Source organism: Ovis canadensis, chromosome 4 (assembly GCF_042477335.2).
Source record: "Ovis canadensis isolate MfBH-ARS-UI-01 breed Bighorn chromosome 4, ARS-UI_OviCan_v2, whole genome shotgun sequence".
Taxonomy (NCBI): domain Eukaryota; kingdom Metazoa; phylum Chordata; class Mammalia; order Artiodactyla; family Bovidae; genus Ovis; species Ovis canadensis.
In genome coordinates this window covers 121,271,452-121,290,973 of record NC_091248.1, presented here as the reverse complement: position 1 = coordinate 121,290,973, position 19,522 = coordinate 121,271,452, and the positions used below count along the sequence as shown (strand labels likewise).

The 19,522-nt window shown below is 48.2% G+C and overlaps 1 protein-coding gene across 3 annotated transcripts; it reads right to left on the bottom strand.

Annotated features, from left to right (window-relative positions):
- Positions 1 to 1,245: 1,245 nt before the first annotated feature.
- CASP2 (caspase 2) lies at positions 1,246 to 19,332 on the bottom strand. Of its 3 annotated transcripts, XR_011256512.1 has the most exons (12): positions 19,116 to 19,310; positions 15,720 to 15,870; positions 15,257 to 15,424; positions 15,014 to 15,095; positions 14,308 to 14,402; positions 13,848 to 14,024; positions 7,837 to 7,965; positions 7,595 to 7,685; positions 3,902 to 4,051; positions 3,649 to 3,758; positions 3,312 to 3,502; positions 1,246 to 3,199 (listed from the first exon to the last, which is right to left on the bottom strand). XR_011256512.1 is itself a non-coding variant. In XM_069587017.1 (11 exons), the coding sequence occupies exons 1-11, from the start codon at positions 19,187 to 19,189 to the stop codon at positions 3,371 to 3,373; spliced, it is 1,359 nt and encodes a 452-aa protein (XP_069443118.1). In that variant the 5' UTR covers positions 19,190 to 19,332; the 3' UTR covers positions 1,246 to 3,370. The 3 variants fall into 3 exon arrangements, 2 of the variants coding, with proteins under 2 accessions (XP_069443118.1, XP_069443119.1); XM_069587017.1 differs by having other exon boundaries at positions 1,246 to 3,502; positions 19,116 to 19,332; XM_069587018.1 differs by lacking the exons at positions 1,246 to 3,199; positions 3,312 to 3,502; positions 3,649 to 3,758; positions 3,902 to 4,051 and adding an exon at positions 7,446 to 7,510 and having other exon boundaries at positions 19,116 to 19,307.
- Positions 19,333 to 19,522: the final 190 nt, after the last annotated feature.

Sequence of the window (19,522 nt, the reverse complement as noted above, 5' to 3'; positions counted from 1 at the left end):
AAAGGACAAGCCAGTATTCAAAATCTATTTAATTCTGGAGTTTGTGTCCTTAAAGCTATACCTTTTTCTTCTGTATAAATTGAAGTTTCTGAGCCTCATTTTCCTCTTCTGAAGAACCGGGGCGATGACACCCTCCTGGCTTGTGGGAGGATGGTGTAAAGCTGCAAGCATAGGGCCTGTGAGACGCAGTGTTCAGGCAGCTGGAGCGGTTATTAACATCTTTGCCTCAGACCACTTTCTCCTTCTATCAGAATATCCCACTTGCTCCATTTGTTCCTGTTATTCTCTTCCTTATCATGGGAGATGGGATGGGGGGAGGGCAGCAAAGAACCGCCCCCAGTTCTGGAAGGGGGATAATTTTAGAAGAGAATCCCCTGGCAGAGGACACGGAGCTGTGAAATTCAACCTGACACCCTTATCCAAGGGCGGGGCGGGGAGGACAGGGAGTCCAGCTCAGCAGATGCTGCTCTGTAAGCCCAGAACACACCCACCTCCCCCAGGCTGTCCTCCCACTCACTGCTCCAGGGCCTTCCCTCCAGAGGCACCCGGGGCCAGCCTGCTCCTAAGGCCTTTGCCCTCAGTGTTCTTCAGCCAGTTCCTCTCTCCACCCAGTGATGCTTCAGCTCAACTTCGTCCCTCTTTGCTCTTCCTCTAGGTTCATAGACAAGCTCCCCCCCCCCCCCACCCCAGGGTCCTCATCAGCTATCCCACCACAAAGCTCCTACAGAACTTCCTGTTTCTAACCCTCTGTAGCCTGCCTGCCTCTCCAGGTACAGACATACCGCACCCGAGAATTCCCCAGATTACACAGTCCACTGCCCGAGAATTCTCTTACCAGTTACACCCAGCCAGGAAAACCTTAAACCCAAATTGGACTATGCGAGATGGGGAATTCTATGATCCTTGGCATCTCCTCCCATTTCAACTCAATCTGTTTCTCTAGCTTCCATCTCGTCATCTAAATAATCCAGGACTGATGCTACTTGACTCTTCCACCTCTTGTGACCATGAGGAATCCCAGTGCTGGTAGCTATGTTTGGGGCCGCTGCCTGTGGCCACGACAATGGAGGTGGGCCCGTCCGAAATGCGGACCTGGTGGCATTAGAAAGATCTTGCAGCCAAACAAAATGTGTCCCGCTCTGGGTGCGCCCTGTGAGGTGGTGGGGAAAAAGCAGCTCTAAGAAGCCAAGGAAATAAGTGGGCTTCCCAACACGGATTTATCTACAGACATCAGGCACACACCGGTAATAAATATGAGCATTTATTTGGCACCAGATGGCAATACAAAATCCTGGCAGTGGGAACTGGAAAGGTTCTATCACCTAAGTACTTCCAGATGACACTGAGCCAAGGGCAGGACTTGGCAACGAGTCTCCGAGCCCCCAGCTCATGGAACGAGTGTTTACTGAGCACCTGAACTACCAGAGCCTGGGCGCTGTGCCCGGCACCACGGGAGATGCAGAGGAAGTCGCCCTGCGCATGACTTCCATTCTCGGGAGCTAATAACACCAGTGGATGAAACAAAACACGTGGGAGGATACGGAGTACAAACACTAAACTGGGTATTTTCACCAAAAGGGAAATTTCGTCAAAGAGTAGGGCTCTAGCTAGGGTTGCTTCCTTTCTTCAGCAAACATTTATTGAAGAGCTATGACGTGCCAGGCACTGGGTGCCTATTAGTGAACGAGACAAGGTTTCCACCCTCATGGAGTTTAAAGGGGAGATGCGAATGAACACGTGAAGCACGCACGCATATAATGAGTGATTATACAGTGTGATAAGTGCAATGAGGGGATTAAACAGAAGACAGAAATAAAGTTAAAAACAACACTAGATTTTTAATAGAATGGCTTGGGAAGGCTTCCACAAAAGGGTGGCCTTTGAGCTCTGACTTGAAGGATAAAGAAGCCACCAGGGCCAAGAGTGGCAAGGGGTAGGGCTCAGCGGACCCAGGAAGAGTGTCTGACACTCTAGGCCAGGAAAGACCTCAGAATGTTTGAGAAACCCAGGGCATCACTGAGCTGCCGCTTACAGGGAAATCAGCACTTACGAAGCCCTGAAGGCCAAGGGAAGGAGTCTGGATTTGATTAGAGGTGTGACAGGAAACCAAAGGGTTCCAAGCAGGGGAGCAAGAGGATCAGATTTATACTTAAAAACCAAAATCAAAATCTGTCATACAGAGATTAGATTGTCGTATGGCAAAAGAAGGCCTTTAAGAATAGAAGGCTTCATGTAAGTGCATATAAAGGTGGTTTCTAGGGTTAATAAATAACATATATAGAGCACTGACCTCCCTGAAATGGACAGTCACAATGGGAAGGGGAAATAACACATAGAATCCAGAGGGGATTTAATACGGAAGAAGAAAGCCGGAACAAAGTACTATATTACGTCCTCAAGCAGCCAAACGATCCAATTAAGCTGTATTTTAGACGATTTCGCGGCTGCAGTAAACAGAATGAGACAAAGGTAAAGAGGGGAGAAACAGGAAGCAGAGAGATAACAGCCAGGAAGCTTTTCTAGGAGGGGCACTTCACGGGAAGAAAAACGAGGATAAGGTGGCAGACTGCCAAGCATGAGCAAGCATAGCACCCTTATCTCCTCTGCTGACACTCCCTGCAAGGCTCACTTCAGGTACAAAGCTCAGGGCACCCACAACCCATGAAAAGATCTTGGAAGCTTCCATGGGCAAAGATCAACAAGTTAACAGACACAAGGCATCCAAATTCTGACCTCCGCTGAAAGGCTGAATTCCCTGAGCCCCAAGGAGCCGAGAGCTGAGCTGAGAAGGCCGTCCTTCCCAGGGGAGACCTCCTGGAACCGAAGGGGACAAACGCAGAGGTCCGGGCCCACCCACAGTAGCAGAGGCTGCTTGGCCTTTTGAAACCAAATGAAAACTGTCTGCGTTGAACTGAAACTCCCACTTTGGGACAAATGGGGCTGGGACATGAAAGGAGAGATGGGAGGTGTGACCTCTGGGACATCTCAGCTCCTGGAACAAAAGCGATTACCAGGGTGCTTCCTCCAAGAGCGCTGGGGCAGGAGCTGAGCACAAACATCGAGGAAACCCACACGCCTTCTCCCCGTCAGGGTACCGCGTGCACAGTGTCGCTCGCCAGGTCCCTCAACGGAGGCCACACGCTCCTGGCAACGAGTCCAGCCAGAGCCGGCTCCACAGGAGAGCTGCGCACGGGAGAAGCTGGCGGGCCGAGGTCACCGGTGAGACGGTGGGTGTGAGAAAGGAGCCTAGGGGAGTCCCAGTCCCTGAGGGGAGGCACAGAAGCCGCGCATCCTGGGGAGAGAGGCTCTACCTCGCCTCCTGAGGCCCAGCGGCCGGTGACGAGGTGGGATGTGGGGGCCGGGGCTGGCATCACGTGGGGGGGTGGCCCGGGAAGAGGTAGAGGTGGCGGCACAGGGTGCTGCAGTACTCGGACATCTCCTTGCAGCGGTGGAACTCCGTGCCAGGGGCGTAGCCTTCCCGCTCCTTGATGAGTGCGTTCACCTGCCAAGGCAGAGACCCAGCAGCCGGGGTATGAGAATCAGGTGCTTTCAGAATCCCAGCACAAGCAGAAGGGTGGTGGAAGACTGAAATCCAGTGCAAGGGAGCAGGAGGGAGGAACACTGCGCGGCCGGGCGGGGCCCACATACCTTCACCAGCATGTCAGCCACGTGCATGTCACAGGCCCTCTCAGAGAACACCTGGGTGAGGGCCTCCACGTACCAGGAGCCCCGCTTGGTGTTGCGCATGGCAGCGGTCCCTGCAACCAGAGCAGCAGCGGGCGCCGGCTGAAGGCCACGGGCACCCTCCCCAGCGGACTGACCTCCCCCACACCTGCCCTGGTCAGAGCCCTGCGTGACAGAGGCTGCCACCTTTGGGATCACTCCTCGGGACACACAATACCTCTGAGGCAGGCGTAGCCACAAATCATGTCTGAGCGGGTGGGCAGCCGTGTCTTCAGCAGCTCCTCTCCACTGGCATCACTCTCCTCGCACTCGGGGGATCGGTCATGGTTCTTCCCATCTTGCTGGTCGACCCCACGATCGGTTTCATCTGTACAAAAGCAGATAAGAGTGGACAAAGACGTTATTTCCTCCCACCTCTCTTGGGCCTGTCACAGGCAAGCCCAAGTTCCCTGCAACTGGGACGGGGAAAAACCATTTCCAGCTGTTGCCTCCAACCTGTGGCTGATGAATTAATTAAAAAAAAAAAAGGGAAAACAAACACCATCACTCCTTCTCCTCTGCCAGTGTGCACTGATCACGCAGAGGGTGCCCACGCACGAGCACGTACATGTGGTCTGAGCTTTGTCCACTCTGTAAGACAGGGAAAGTGCTCAATCAAATACTCCTTGTAAACAGAACGAAAAGCCGTCTGCATCCACGATTCACTCGTCCAATTATCAGTATACCTGGAAGTCAAAGTGCTGCTTATTGCAATACACGACAAGATACTGATACAGTTTTATTACATAAAAAAGAGAAACAAGTTAATAAACCAAAAATATAATTACTACAAGTATGCTGTATGAAAAACACAACCACAATTTCTATGTATTTGAAAAACACATTATAAAACTAAGCATGACCAGCTGTTTCCACAGTATTTTTGATATTTTTAAACCACTTATTATTTATTAATTTCATAAGCCAAGTTGTAACTGGCACACAAAATTTAAGAGACACTTAAAATTGGGATAAACAACTGTTTTCTCTTAAACAATGTAAAAAGAACACTATTATTCAACTATTACCAGTAGATGCTCAACATCCCCTGAGCACACGCCCAACCTTCTGACCGGGCCTTATCTAGCCCCAGACGTGTTCTCTCTCTGACGTTGTTGTTTGGGAGTGGTAGGAAAGAGACAGAAGGACACACAGCTTGTCAAGCCAAAGGTAACAGAGGATGTAAGCTTTCTTTTTCTTTACATCTCCTGCTCCAAGTAACACCCAAGAGAGCCTTAAAGGGGAGCGAAGCTTGAAGGTCTGTGCAGAAAATGACCAAGATTCACTGATCCAACAAAAATTTACTGTGCAACTGCCACACGCCAAGCACTGTTTTTGTTTTAAGCCCGAGGGATACAGTGAAGAGAAAGTCCCCATCCTCATGGAGCTTACACTCCAGTTTAGGAGCCAGTCAACCAGGGCAGGGTCCTTTTTAGAGGCATCAGTTATGTTAACTAAGTACAGCAGAAGACAGGTGAGCTCAGACTTTTAAAGGAACAGCTGGCTTACTGGTCATCCCTTGGAGGATTTGATTTTAAAGGAAAGATTCAGCTTAGCCCAGGAGGGTGCTATCTTTCCCTACCCAGGTCTGGTATTTGTATATAATCTCTGACCCAGGAGAAAATGATGATGAACATGTTTACTTCACTTTGCCAGTGATGCCTCTTATAGGAAACAGGCCAAGCTGCATGCGTCCTTCAAGAGAAAGGAGACGCCTTTCCTGCCTTTGTGTCTCAGATCTATTGATCAACGAATGGCTCTTTTCTCACAATATCCCTGTATCTGTTTTCTGTATTATTGCTCCACTTCTTAGGCAAACTAATTTCCATCCTAGACAGCATATTAAAAAGCAGAGATATTACTTTGCCAACAAAGGTCCATCTACTCAAGGCTATGGTTTTTCCAGTGGTCATGCATGGATGTAAGAGACTATAAAGAAAGCTGAGCGCCGAAGAATTGATGCTTTTGAACTGTGGTGTTGGAGGAGATTCTTGAGAGTCCCTTGGACTACAAGATCCAACCAGTCCATCCTAAAGGAGATCAGTCCCGGATATTCATTGGAAGGACTGATGTTGAAGCTGAAACTCCAATACTTTGGCCACCTGATGCGAAGAGCTGACTCATCTGAAAAGACCCTGATGCTGGGAGAGATTGAGGGCAGGAGGAGAAGGGGACGACAGAGGAGGAGATGGTTTGATGGCATCACCGACTTGATGGACTTGAGTTTGAGCAAGCTCCAGGAGTTGGTGATGGACAGGGAGGTCTGGTGTGCTGCAGTCCATGGGGTCGCAAAGAGTCAGACACGACTGAGCAACTGAACTGAACTGAATTTCCATCTACTCAGCCAGTATTTATGACGTGCTACTATGTGTCACGCAGTGCCCTGGGCCCGGGGATACAGCAGGGACACAAAAAGAGGACGTTCCTGCTCACACATACTCTTTTTCTCAGCACTGCTCCCTGTAATCATCCTGAAAAAAAAAATCATCCAATTGTTTCTTACTTGTGCTCCCAATAGTTCGGTACTATTATCTGTGAAAGCCCAAAATCTCAGCTGTGGCTGCAGGTTTATGATCACTAGGATCTGTCACATGTGGTCAGCCACATCTCACTACACGTGACTGATGCAGACGGAGAACCAGGCATACTTCTGGCTCAGCCCGCTTTGGGGCAGGGGAAGGGGTATCCTTCTCATCTTGGTGTGCTTGTCACACTGCATTCCTCCTCTCCCTGAAAGGCTCTACCTGGTATTCCACTGCTGTGCTCTGCTAGGCGTGTGTGCTAAGTCACTTCAGTTGTGTCCGATTCTTTGTGATCCTGTGGTCTTTACCCACCAGGCTCCTCTGTCCATGGGATTCTCCAGGCAAGAATACTGCTATACCCATGCAAAAAATACACTATTTGAATCTTTGGACAAAGGGACCTTTAAATCAAACTGTAAGTCTCTTAAGGGCACAGACCATGTTATAACAGTTAGAGCTGGTATTTTGTGGATTTACCATGAGCCAGGCACTAAGCTAATACGAACCACTTTCATGGAACCACTTCACTTAACCATCACAACAACATGACCTTAGGACGTGTGATTACCTACATTTTACACTGAGGAAACTAAGGTGGAGGGACATGGAGTAACTCCTCTATAACTTCACATGACTAGTCAATAGCAGAGGCAGAATATGACTCCACGTTCCAAGCTTTCAATCATTACTCTTTCCCTCTGTGATGAGAAGCACACCCGATGTCTTCTGAGCGTAATCAGGGAGTCCTGGCTTTTTAAGGGATGAAGAGAGTGCATGCAAGAGGGATGGGAGGAGCTCGCGGAAGAGCAGGAGCCAAAGGCTGACGTGGGGCCTCCACACTGCTCTCCCGCACGACAAAGGAGGGGCCCAGAGAGGAGAGGAGGCGAGAACGGGGCGTGAGGGAGAAGAGGAGGAGGAGGAGAAAGCAGAAAGGGAGAGGAGAGGCGGAGAAAGAAAAAGAGGAAGAGGATCAAGTGAGAGGGTGAGGAAGCAGAGCAGCTGGCAGACCCTGAACCAGAAAGAGCGATGAGAAAAGCACACCGGGGTTAATAAGCACAGGGAAAAAGGAAGCGTCCTCAAAGAAGGCGAAGGCACTGGCCGAGAGCGTCCTGGGGGCGGATGCGGCGGCGCGCAGAGAGCTGACCACCTGAGAGCCAGGGGCGGCCCGAGTCCCAGCACACCCCATGCGTCGGGAGACACTTACAGAGCAAGAGAGGCGGTGGCAGCAGTGAACAGAAGGAGGTGCCCAGGGGGTCCGCTAGCACCTGAGAGGAGCAAATAGGAAAGTGAGAGCGGGTGGGAGGCTGCCCGGGGGCCACACCCAGGTGCCGGTCCACCGGGGCACTCACCTCCACGGCAGGCCTGGATGAAGAACATTTTCGGTTTGTTCTGTAGGCTTGGGCAGTTGGCATTGTCAAAGAGCCGAAAAACCTCTTGTAGCTGCCGGAGAGAAATAAGGGAGAAGAGGGGGTTGGTGGTCAGTGGGACCCCCGAGTCCTGTACACACAAACAGCGGCCATCCCTGGAGAGACGGGCAGCGGGAGGTGGTGTGGCCCAGGTTCACCAGCCGTGGCCACAGACCGGCACGCACCTGGAGCAGTTTGCCGTCCACGCCGTAGACACTGCCCTCCACGCCGTGGGAGAGGAGCGCCACTATGCAGGAGTCAGTGACTCGGTGAGCCGGGAGCTGGGCAAAACTCTGCAGTTTCTCTTGCATTTCCTAGGAGAAAGATGCCTTTCAGGGTTGCTCCCCAGAGTCAGCGCCTATACAAGCTATCTTTTGGTATCTGAAGCCCTAGGCTATTAGAAAATCAAACGTGTTTTCTACCAAGTCAGAAGCTAAGTAAGCACGAGAAAACTACATGACTTTAGCTCAGTTGGTAAAGAATCTGCCTGCAGTGCAGGAGACCCAGGTTCAATCCCTGGGTCGAGAAGATCCGCTGGAGAAGGAGATGGCAACCCACTCCAGTATCCACGCCTGGAAAATCTCATGGACACAGGAGCCTCGTGGGCTGCAGTCCATGGGGTCGCAAAGACTGAGCAACTAACACTCACTTAGACGAAACACTGAATATAATGACTCACAGGCTCATTACAAGCGCATGTGAAGAACTCCTGGAGTGAAGCCAAGTTACTAATGAAGCTAATCATGCAGATGCTAGTTAACTTGACCCACTCTCCAGGCATCAACCAGCTCTTTCTTCAGCACATGTGCCCTTGTACGTTAATGGCACAAAGGGGACCACCAGGTAAACTGTGAATGAGTAAGTAACATGCTTACAAGAAAGTAACAGCCATTAAGAACTGCTCTGTGACCACGGGCTCACAGGATCATGACAACAGAGGACAGCAGTACTTCTATGCTGTTTTCTGTCTCAGAAATGAAGTTCCCAGAGACAACGATGACATCTGTACAAAAATACTTTTGCTCACAGAAGAACACACTCTACGGAGGACTCTGGACAGAGTCATGACTACCCACATGAGCCGGTGGATCAGAGAGACCTAGGTTTAACCCCTGGGTTCATAAATTAGAACAGGTTCTAATATCCACTTTGTAAGAAGACAATTAAGAGTAAATTTTCTCTGAGTTTGTAAAGATTAAATGAAACACTGCATCCATTGCTGCTGTTGTTTAGTGGCTAAGTCATGTCCGACTCTTTTGTGATCCCAAGGACTGTAACCCGCCACACTCCTCGGTCCATGGGATTTCTCAGGCAAGAACACTAGAATGGGTTGCCATTTCCTTCTCCAGGGAATCTTCCCAACCTAGGGATCGAACCCAAGTCTCCTGCATTGGCAGGTGAGTTCTTTACCATTGAGCCACCAAGGAAGCCCCGAGATATTGCATAGAAAGGGCTTATCACTATGCCTGGCACATACTGCAAAGACCTGCCTTCATACTGTGCCTTCTAATGAAGGGTAGCAATATTGTTTTTCCAAAGAAACACTGTAGTCCAGCTTAAGAATCTTTTTGATCTTGCACTAGACTGCCATATATGAGTAACACTCCTAAGCATTTGCTCTATACAATGGAAAGTTATAATACATCTAATAGCATAATTATACCAATGTGATACAAACTGTAAATTACGTCTCCCTCTACAACTCAAAATGTCTAGATTGTCTCTGAGATGAGCAGGGAGAAAATGAGTTTATTTTGCTATGAATTTGACCAAAATATAATGAAGAATGCGCTATAAAGCAGAGCAGTTTCAGTACACGTGTGTCTAACAGCACCATACCCAGCTCCTACTTGTAGTAACAGGCTTGTGGAGGCTCAGCTTGCCAGGAGCAAAGACTGCATTTCCTGCAGACTCCCGGGTGAGGCCGATGTTGCTCTTTGAGAGGTCACACAAGCCCTCCATGTGAGTCTGATGTGCTAACATGTGAGAACTCATCTGCTGTTTGGAACATATCTGTTTGCAGATAACTGAGATTTCATAAAAGACTTGAAAATCTGCAGTTTCACTGGAAATGGAGAAACTGGTTGTGTTGAAAGGGCATGTATACTTTCTGAGCAAACAGAACCCAGCCACAATTCTGGAGATCTTAAGGTAATAAAAGATATCCAAAATTAATTCAATAATATATAATCTCCAGAGAATACATATAAGTTATGACTGCTCCTCTGGAGTTGACTATAACAGAATTTAACATGTCAACAGTGGAAGCTAATTTTGCTCCAAGGAAATAAAAGTATAGGTTTGACACTCAGGAGCATTTTGAACTAAACCGAGGTTATTACATCAGTAAACAGAAGACAACAAAGTCCAAAGTAAGAATAGAAAGGCTCTGTAACTGAATTTAATAAGACTAAACCACTGAATAAATGGGGGTTAGTCATTTGGGGGAATTTTTCTGAAAGCAGCATAGCTTAAAATAGGATCTTGAGATCTATTTTTGATAAAATTACAGTGCTTCTATAAATAGCAGGGCTCTTCACACTCGTACGTGTTTTTGGCTGGGGGACACAGAAGGGAATAACCTGTGAACTCCCTGCAACTACACACAAAATCCTGTAGGCAGCTGCATTTTCCAGAGATGACCCATAGCGCTTGTCACTATACTCTCAAAGCCAGCTATAAACCAATACCTGGTGAAAAGAAATCTGCCACTTTAAAGGGTATCTCATTGCCTAACATACAATAAACTGTAATTCTAGAACTAGTAACCTCAAGAGGTGGAAGCAATGAGAACAGACTCTGATGAAGAACAGAAGCATTGAACACCTCCATGGGCAGGGAAGATACCAGCGTGCTCGCCAGCACCATCAGCGTAAGACACTTCTTCAAGATTACACCATCTCAGACTTTTAAATGACATTATCTCTAAAGCAAAAAGAGAATAGGGGGAGAAAAAGAGGATCCAAATTTTCCTGGTTCTGTCTCTGGCCTGCTGAGGACATTCCATCAGAAAGAAAGTATTCCTGTGCAAACGCCCATTGCACCAAATGGTCACACCGACTGCTGTCCTCTGGTTTCAACCGTGCCTGCGAGCTCCCCCGGCCGCTGTCAGAAGCTGCCCCTGCACTGTCCCGTTCTGCACCTCCAGAGCTGCTGAGGACCAGATACGTGGGGAGGGTGATACCCTCAAGGTTCAATCCTAGTTCTCTGGCTCCTTCTTGGAGATCATAGGCTCTCATTACTTAAGTCTTTTTCCTATACTAGTAGTTCCCAAATTCACATCTTTGGTCCTGACTTCCTCGGGGGCTCTCAATTCCTTACATTTTTCTTCTTCCATGTTATTGAGTCACATATTATTCTTCCATATTATTCAGTCACGAAGCACTGACGGTACAATCATGCCATTATACTATTTTCCACATGTGTCCTTTACCTTTTGGTCTGCTATCCTGTTCAGAACCCCTGCCATCTCATCACAGCATGTGGGGTCTCAGTTCCCCAGCCAGGGATCGAACCTGCACCCCGTGCATTTGAAGCATGAAGTCTTAACCACTGGACCGCCAGGGAAGCCCTCTACCTCATTCTTTACAATGGTATCATATTAATCTTCCTGAATCATCACTGTGAATGCATCACCTTTCTATTCAAAAACTACTAATGATGTTGGAGTGTTAACACAAGGAAGTCCAATTCCTTTGGGAAAGACATTCAAGGCCCTGGGCATTCTGGTCCCCTGATCTCCAATCTTGTTTTGGCACTCCTGGGCCCCAGACACTTGGTTCATCACACACAGCTCTAACCTGTATGCTGTGGCCCCTGTGTAGGACCCCTTCACCCCTCCTCTCTCCTCAGCAGCTTCCACCCTCCAAAGACAGCTGAAGTCTCACACCCTCCTGACCACATCTACCCAGGTGATGGCTTCTTCCTCTTCACTACTGCAGAAGACACCGTCTCTAATCCTTTGTTGTCTCAGGAACATTAGGGAACGTGCTGCTGCATTTTTTTTTTTAAACTGAAATCAAGACTTTCATCTAACTGAGGTCCCCTGAATTCAAGGTTCACATTTTAAAAAATCTCTGAGAGCTCACATAGTTCCCCATTATAAGGGTCTCAAAATTTAGAGTGAAAGTCGCTCAGTCATGTCCAGCTCTTTGGACCCCATGGGCTATATAGTCCATGGAATTCTCCAGGCCAGAATACTGGAGTGGGTAGCCTTTCCCTTCTCCAGGGGATCTTTCTAACCCAGGGATCAAACCCAGGTCACCCGCATTGCAGGCGGATTCTTTACCAGCTGAGCCACAAGGGAAGCCCGAGAATACTGGAGTGGGTAGCCTGTCCCTTCTCCAGGGGATCTTCCTGACCCAGGAATTGAACCAAGGTCCTACACTGAAGGCAGATTCTTCACCCACTGAGCTATCAGGGAAGCTCTGGCAGTTCACATAGTTCCCCATTATAAGGGGCTCAAAATTGAACTCTACTGCAATTCAAGTCATGGAACAATGTAATCAGAGAATCAGAATCCAACAGGTCCTTGAATCTGCATCAGGGAATGAGATCTGTGAAGTTGGCTCATAGGCCCATCACAGCTACTGAATGTCACCAAGAAGCAGGAGCCCAGAGCTGACTTGGTGATTAGGGATGTATCTTTTAACTATCAGGCACATAAAATCCTTTATCAACTGCATAAAATTTGGAAAACAAAGAAAGAGTATATCCCTAGTAAAAGGAATGATTAGACCAAAACCACTAAAGAAATGTAAACAGCATTCATTTTGTTAAATGACCTTCTAATAGGACTCCCTCTGAAAGAATTACTGTTGTCCCCCCTTACTCCAAGCCCAGGAAACTCTCAGGAAAGTACCTGATGACCCAAGAACCTGTTCTAGCCATGGCTTTGAAGCAAGCCTGAGTTTACTCCTTTGCAGGAGCTGCTATCACTGAGAAGCTGGCAACAGCAGGACAACATTCAGGTATCAACCACTGAAACTGGCCTTACCTGAAGTTTAGCAGACATATAATCTATTTCATAGAAGTAAGACAACTGAGAAACAAAAATGAAATCCACAGACAATGCTGAAGACAGACAGGGACCACACTACCTCAACAGATCAAATAGAATCTCCTAGAAACCTTTTTACCATGGACATTCCCAAAGGCAAGTTTAGGAAAATACTGTTTTCCTGGAATCAAATGGAAGAATTAGTATCGATCTACCAATGCACTATTTTCAGTTTCAAAACAGAACTCCCTAAAGGTAAAAACGTCAGTGGTACAGCCAGTAATTGAGGCTAACGGAGACTAACTGATCACAAAAATGCTGATGACCTGCAGGAATCTAGTTCACAAGTTATCTACCCGAAGATCTGTCTTGTGGTCACACAACTTATAACAACAGGTCATGTTAATTCACGAAACAGCAACAAAACAGTATTTCACAAGCACAATTCTAGCAAACTTTTATCAGCCAATGTCATCATGAGAATAACAGCTGGAACCCTAAGCAGCAGTATCAATCAAGAAGTCACTGTCCTGTGTAGTCCTGACTTGTATGTACCTTTCCTTGGTTGGCTGGGTGCGTATCAGTGTCTCCTCACCTCCTGAGTGCTTGGGAAACAAGTTGCTTAGCTGGGAGAACCCGATCCTGGACCATTCTTATTCAGGAAGCACAGCCACCCTGGGAGGTCAACACTGCAGCAGCCGGCTAGCCCCAGATCTTTCTCTCTCTCCTTTTAAAACTTTATGTATTTATTTTGGCTGTGCTGGGTCTTCCTGGGAGGGCTTTTCTCTAATTTAGGAGAGCAGGGGGCTACTCTCCTGTTGTGAAACACAGGCTCCAGGGCGCTCAGGCTCAGTGGTTGTGGCTCCTGGGCTCTAGAGCACAGACTCTGAAGTTGGGGCACGTGGGCTTAGTTGCTCTGAGACACGTGGGATCTTCCCAGATGAGGGATCGGACTCATGTCTCCTGCATTGGAAGGCGCACTCTTTACCACTGGGCTACCAGGGAAGTCCCTCTTTTCTTTTTTCAAAAACTAGGCTGCAAGGTGGGAGACAGAATACAGTAAGTAAAAAGTAGGGAGAGAGAGTAACTCTAGTAAAGCCCAGCCCTCCTGGCTTAGGAGCATGGACATGTCTGGCCCCCACGTGTCACCAGCTCTCTGATGCACATGTCAACATGCCCTGCGCCTCAGGTACCTACCTGTGCGGTCTGGTCAAGAAGAACATGAACTTTGTAGCCCAAGAGCTTGAAGAGGGTGACGAGAGTGCTGTGGTCCACATCCCCTCCCGAGCGGAATTCCAGGTCTTTCTCTCCAGTGAAGTGCACATTGCTCAGCACCAGTGCCAGGCCGCGGGGCCGAGACTGCAACCGGTAGGCCTGGCGAGGGGCACCCAATGAGACCGTCAGCTTCGTGAGGACAGAAACTATGCCTCCCCCTCCAAAATGAGACATTTCAAGAAAACTAAGACGTCACATTCTTCTTTGTAGCCCCACCAGGTCAAAATATAGAAATGCCCACAAAAGACAGTCAGTGGACAATGCTTTCAAGACTAACAAGGCGAGAAGGAAATGATGTACACACAAGCTAGCTACATTCAGATGCCCAGGAAGGGGATCTCATTTCCCAGTGCCTTTCCTCTTGCCATTTTCCAAGACTCACCAGCTGGTGGTGTGTCTGATAAAACTCAGGCGTGCAGGGCTTCACCTGAAGGCAGGGAGGACCATCTCCATGGTCTAGGGAGTGCTCCACTGCATCTGCGGCACACAAACCAGAAAAACTAGCTTATAGTCTACCCGGCAATCTTAGTATTTTCATATAACCTCAGGTGCCCTTTGGTTTCGCTCACTCCCCTGGTTTGTAAGCACTATGCAGACAGAGACCCTGTTTGCTTTTGCTTATCACGGGATCCTCTGCACTGGACCTGCCTAGAGTAGCAGGTGCTCAACCCACTCAATGACTGAATGCGGTATCTGATAAAAGTCTTATTCTAATCAGGAGGCTAATAAGTCAGCAGGCTAGAGGCCCACAGCGTAGTTTTTCCTCACAGTAAAGTAACTCAGCTGTATACAAACACACTAATCACGTGCAGGAATCTCCTACCTGCACCAGTTGCTCCAAGGGCCAATCACCATTAAAAAAGTCATTTGTTATGGAAGGGAAACAGGTCCAACCTACACCCCACCTAAACTGTCCTGCTGGTCCCTAACAAATGCACCGAGGAAACTATGCCAATTATGAACAAAAATAGGTATCACACTAGGCAAAGTCAGATACCAGTCAAGGAAACGGAAGTCAATCTGCAACGGGGGACTGGTTGGGGCGGAGAGGAGGAGGGGTTGTACTATCTTACATCATCAATTCTTACCTGGAGACAGGCGGAGCCGCTTGTGGGGGGCACAGGACTCACACACCGGGAAAGGGAGACTCAGGTCATAGTCACAGCTCAACTGTAAGAAAGCAGGACCCACCAAGCCAGGCTCAGGGGAGCTGGTTCAGATCAAGTAATACAGAACCCTAGTCCCCCTACCCCAACTCATCCCCACTGTCTCAAAGATGCCTTTCCCACCAAACTAGCCTTTCTCAACACACACAGCCTAGGGCTCCATACCGGCGGGACTACAGGCTGAAGACCGGACAGGGTTCTGAGCAGCAGCTCCTCCAGGTGACTCTGCTTGGTCTCCCTCAGGGCCACACAGAAGGCATCAAAGGCCTGGGGGCCTCTCTTGGGCAGCAAGTTGAGGAGTTCCACGTTCTGGCCAAAACTGCCTGTCTTGGCCTATAAGAATAAAACATGACATCACCTTTACTCATCCAGCTGTAATCCTATTTCTCCAGGCGAGCTTCCCACTAACATCATCATCTGTCTCAAGAACTCCTTTTCACAGAAAGAAATGGATGTGTGAACTCCTTCCCGTTACTCGTGGATTCTGTCTTTTCTGTCAAATGCTTGAGGGCAGAAATGCATTTTCACTGCCTTAGTGAAGCATGACATCTTTCCCCCACTGTACTGTGCTCTATTCTTGCTCTGACCACCAATGTATTTCCCTGGGTTTCCTCTTTTGCCTCGATACCTGAATGTGCTCTCTCATTTCCAAGGTGATAATGTCCCTCTCTAGGAGGTGTTCCAACAGTTCGCTCAGCAGCAGCTCTTTGGCCAACACCACTCGGTTCTTTTTGAGAGCTTCCTGATGGTCAGGATGCATGCCACACCCTCTCAACATCCTGCAGATAAAAGGCAGACAGAAAAGCCGTCAATACAAGATTTGGCATAGAGGAGTGGGGTGCAAGAGGTGTCGGTAGGAAAAATATAAGGAACAGGGCTTCCGATAACTAAGACGTACTTTACTCAATCTGCTTAAAATCACAGAAGTATTGTTATTAGGCAGTGACACATTGATTATAAGCAAATGATATAAATCCTTTACAGAGGATGTTCAGCTGAGATCATCTTCTGTGTTCTAACTAGAATAACAAATGTCTATCGTGACAAAAATCATACACACACAAGTACACATATTCACAATAAGGAATACTCCTCTGTCTGTCAGACCAATTTCAATTCAGGAGTGCTGCAGAAAACATTTCACATTACTTATCTAAGTCGCTGACAGTGACTGAATTTAAAATAATCCTCTGTGAGAAATAAAATAATTTAATACAATGGCAAAAACTCAACGGACAACTTTAACAGCAAATAAATCACACACACACATACCCCTCTCAAGCCTGTATTGCGCTATGTACTGTGCTTATTTGCTTCAGTCCTGTCCGACTCTTTGTAACCCTAAGGACTGTAAGCCCACCAAGCTCCTCTGTCCATGGGAGCCTCCAGACAAGAATACTGCAGTGGGTTGCCATGCCCTCCTCCAGGGGATCTCCCTGACCCAGGGATTGAACCCGCGTCTCTTATATCTCCTGCACTGGCAGGCAGGTTCTTTACCACTAGCGCCACCTGGGAAGCCCACTTATACCACCTAAAACTATGGTTTTTTTAAAACTGTTAGCTCCTGTGACAAAATGACACCAGAAATGACCAGAATCCTATAAGAACGGAATTAAGTAGAAAGTCTGACAGTGACAGCAGATAAATGTCAATGACAGAAACAATCAGCGTAACTTGAAATCACTTATAGGGTTAATCCCTATAAAAGCCAAAATTATTTTGGTAATTTAGTTTATGAGGGATGCCTTCATTTCAAGGACTCCTTCATTTGGCTATGTATTTGGAAAGAGATCAGCTTCTGTTGATGAACTAAAAGAATCCTATTTCCAATATATACCATCTATATGCTTAGTATATTTAAGTTCCACACTTGCCAGCCTGCTCAGTTTCCACATACATAACAACAGTGAGGATCTGATGGCAGTAAGAAAGATAACAGCTTCAGTTTGCAACGTAAAAATCTATTTTAAAATGCATCCTGATTTCAAAGATGTTAAAATGAGTTTGTGTGGGGGTTGAGGGTGAGTGAAAGTGAAATCTCTCAGTCGTGTCCAACTCTTTGGGACCCATGGACAGTAGCCTACCAGGCTCCTCCATCCATCCATGGGATTTTCCAGGCAAGAGTACGGGAGTGAGGGGGACATACATCTCAGAATCAGTGAAATACCACGCATTTGTAGAATGTCCATGGTTTAATTCTAGAATGGAGGAGGGAAAAGCAGCTTTGGAAGAGCTTCTGAGGCACAAGAAATCCAAAGTAGAGGAACCAGCCAGTAGAACACTCCCAGGGTTGTGTTGTTTAGTCATTGTGTCCAACTCTTTCGTGACCCCATCGACTGTAGCTGCTGGGCTCCTCTGTCCATGGGATTTCCCAGGCAAGAATACTGGAGTGGGCTGCCATTTCCTTCTCTAGGGCCCAGGGTTACAGGTAGCCAACTTTCATTGATTTTGGGGTTTGGGACAGTGATGTTTGAAACTCCGCTTTAACTTCTTGTTTCTGTTCTATCGTAATACTCTCATTACCCCATATATTCATTAAAAACCTGCTACGACAATACAATCTGTAGAGAAGTCAGAAATGTCATTAAGAATCACCTTGGCACCTGCCAATGCAGGAAACACGGTTCGATTCCTGGTCTAGGAAGATCCCACGTGCAGCAGAGCAACTAAGCCCGTATGCCACAACTACTTCGCATGTGCTTTAGAGCCCAGGAGCCACAACTACTGAAGTCAGCGCACCCTAGAGCCTGTGCTCCTCAACAAGAGAGGAGCACAACTAGTCCACCAACTAGAGAAAGCCCCAATGCAGCAACGAAGACTCAGCACGGCCATAAATAAATAAATACTTTTTTTTTTTTTTAAAGAATCACCTTGGAACACACACCAAAGCAGACATGCATGAACTCTGATAAAAATAAGTGTTAATAGGTCAGTCTCAAGATAACATCGCAGCTGGATACTGGGTATTTCCTCAGGATACACACCAATGGTGGGGCAGTTTACTTTTTTCTCTTAATTTACTAGTATTTTCTCCTTGAAACTTTATCCTCCCTTGGTTTCCATGCCACCATTCTCTCCAGTTTCCCTCTCTCCCTACTAGGTCCCTGTTTTCCTTCACAGGACCTTTGGTCTGCCCTTAAACGATGACAATCCCTCTCAAAGTCTCTCCCCATTCCATCTCATTCACACAATTCACTAATCGACACTCAGTTTTTAACTCCAAGTTCTGGACTTAAATTTTCAATCAGTAACTCATTAGGGTTTGATGTGAAGCACCATCCATTCTCCACACACCTGCTCCTTCCAGTATTCCGTATCTTGGGCAGTTTCAAACATGGACTTTTCAGAAGTAACCACAATCACTTAGAACTTTAAGACACATACGGAAAGGGAGGAGGGAGTGGAGAAAACGGACGCAAAGGTGAGTTTTAAAAGTCCTGATTCTGTGTCCTTCTGCAGGTCCGGTTCGAAAGCCCTCAGTTAATCTTCTGGGTCTGCCATGAAAGGATTTACCTAGGGCAGAGACCGAGGCACACTCACCTCCTTGTCTCAAAGTACTCAAATCCCAACACCTCTGTGGAATGCTTTGAAAATCTGTTCACTACACCCAATGCAATACAGATCATGATCTACTCGACTTAAAACAAATGCACACCAGGCAGAGGTCTGCAGGTCTCACAGGTGTTTAAGAGAGCAGTTTAGTTCCTGAAAAGGGAGGCACGAAACAGAAAAGATAAAGAATCATTTAAGAGAAGCGGAGATTTGGCGGGACTGAAAAGAGCTCCCCTGGTTCAGAGCCCCGTGCGTTGGAAGAAATGGAGGCTGGGGAGTCTGTGCACGAGACGGACAAGGCCCAGAAGAGATTCGCCCGCTTGCGCTCCCCTCGGTCATTGCTTCCCTGGCTGGAAGCGCGGATATAGCTGCTTCCAGGGGCTCCGAGGTGACGAGGCGCCAGGATCACACGCCAGAAATCTGCGTTCCTCCCCTCGGACCCACTAAGGACCCCCGGACTCTCCCCACTCACCTGCGCCCCCTATCAGCGGCCATCTGCTCCTTTGGCTGGAGGGCTGACTGGGAGCCCGCGCTCGGCGCCGCCATTTCCCGCTTTTCCCGGGCTGTGCGTGCACCCCCAACAGCCCAAACAAACCACGAGCCTCCGGGTCCTCAGCATCCCTCCCCCGTCCGCCGGCGCGCAACGCGCCTGCGCACTGCCTCCTCTAGCTCCGCCCCTACCCCTCCACGCGAGGCCGGCCCTGCCGGAGCGGCCGCCGCAGCGCGCGCAGGCGCAGAACCCGCACGGTGGGCGCGCTGACCAATAGGGCGAGCGAGCGCGCTAGGCGGAAGGGGAAGCGAGGGCCGCCCCGCCCTACATGGCCATCCGATTGGTCGATGGTTCCCGCGGAAACCACAGCTCCCTCCCCGGCACCGCCC

What these genes read in the sequence shown, in the direction of transcription:
- CASP2 (XM_069587017.1), bottom strand. Translation starts at nt 19,189, where the DNA reads ATGGCGGCGCCGAGCGCGGGCTCCCAGTCAGCCCTCCAGCCAAAGGAG. An exon ending in AAATGAGAGAGCACATTCAG is followed by an intron (nt 15,425 to 15,719) that starts GTATCGAGGCAA and finishes TTATTCTTATAG; the next exon opens with GCCAAGACAGGCAGTTTTGG. An exon ending in CATCCAGGCCTGCCGTGGAG is followed by an intron (nt 4,052 to 7,594) that starts GTGAGTGCCCCG and finishes GCTTTTGTACAG; the next exon opens with ATGAAACCGATCGTGGGGTC.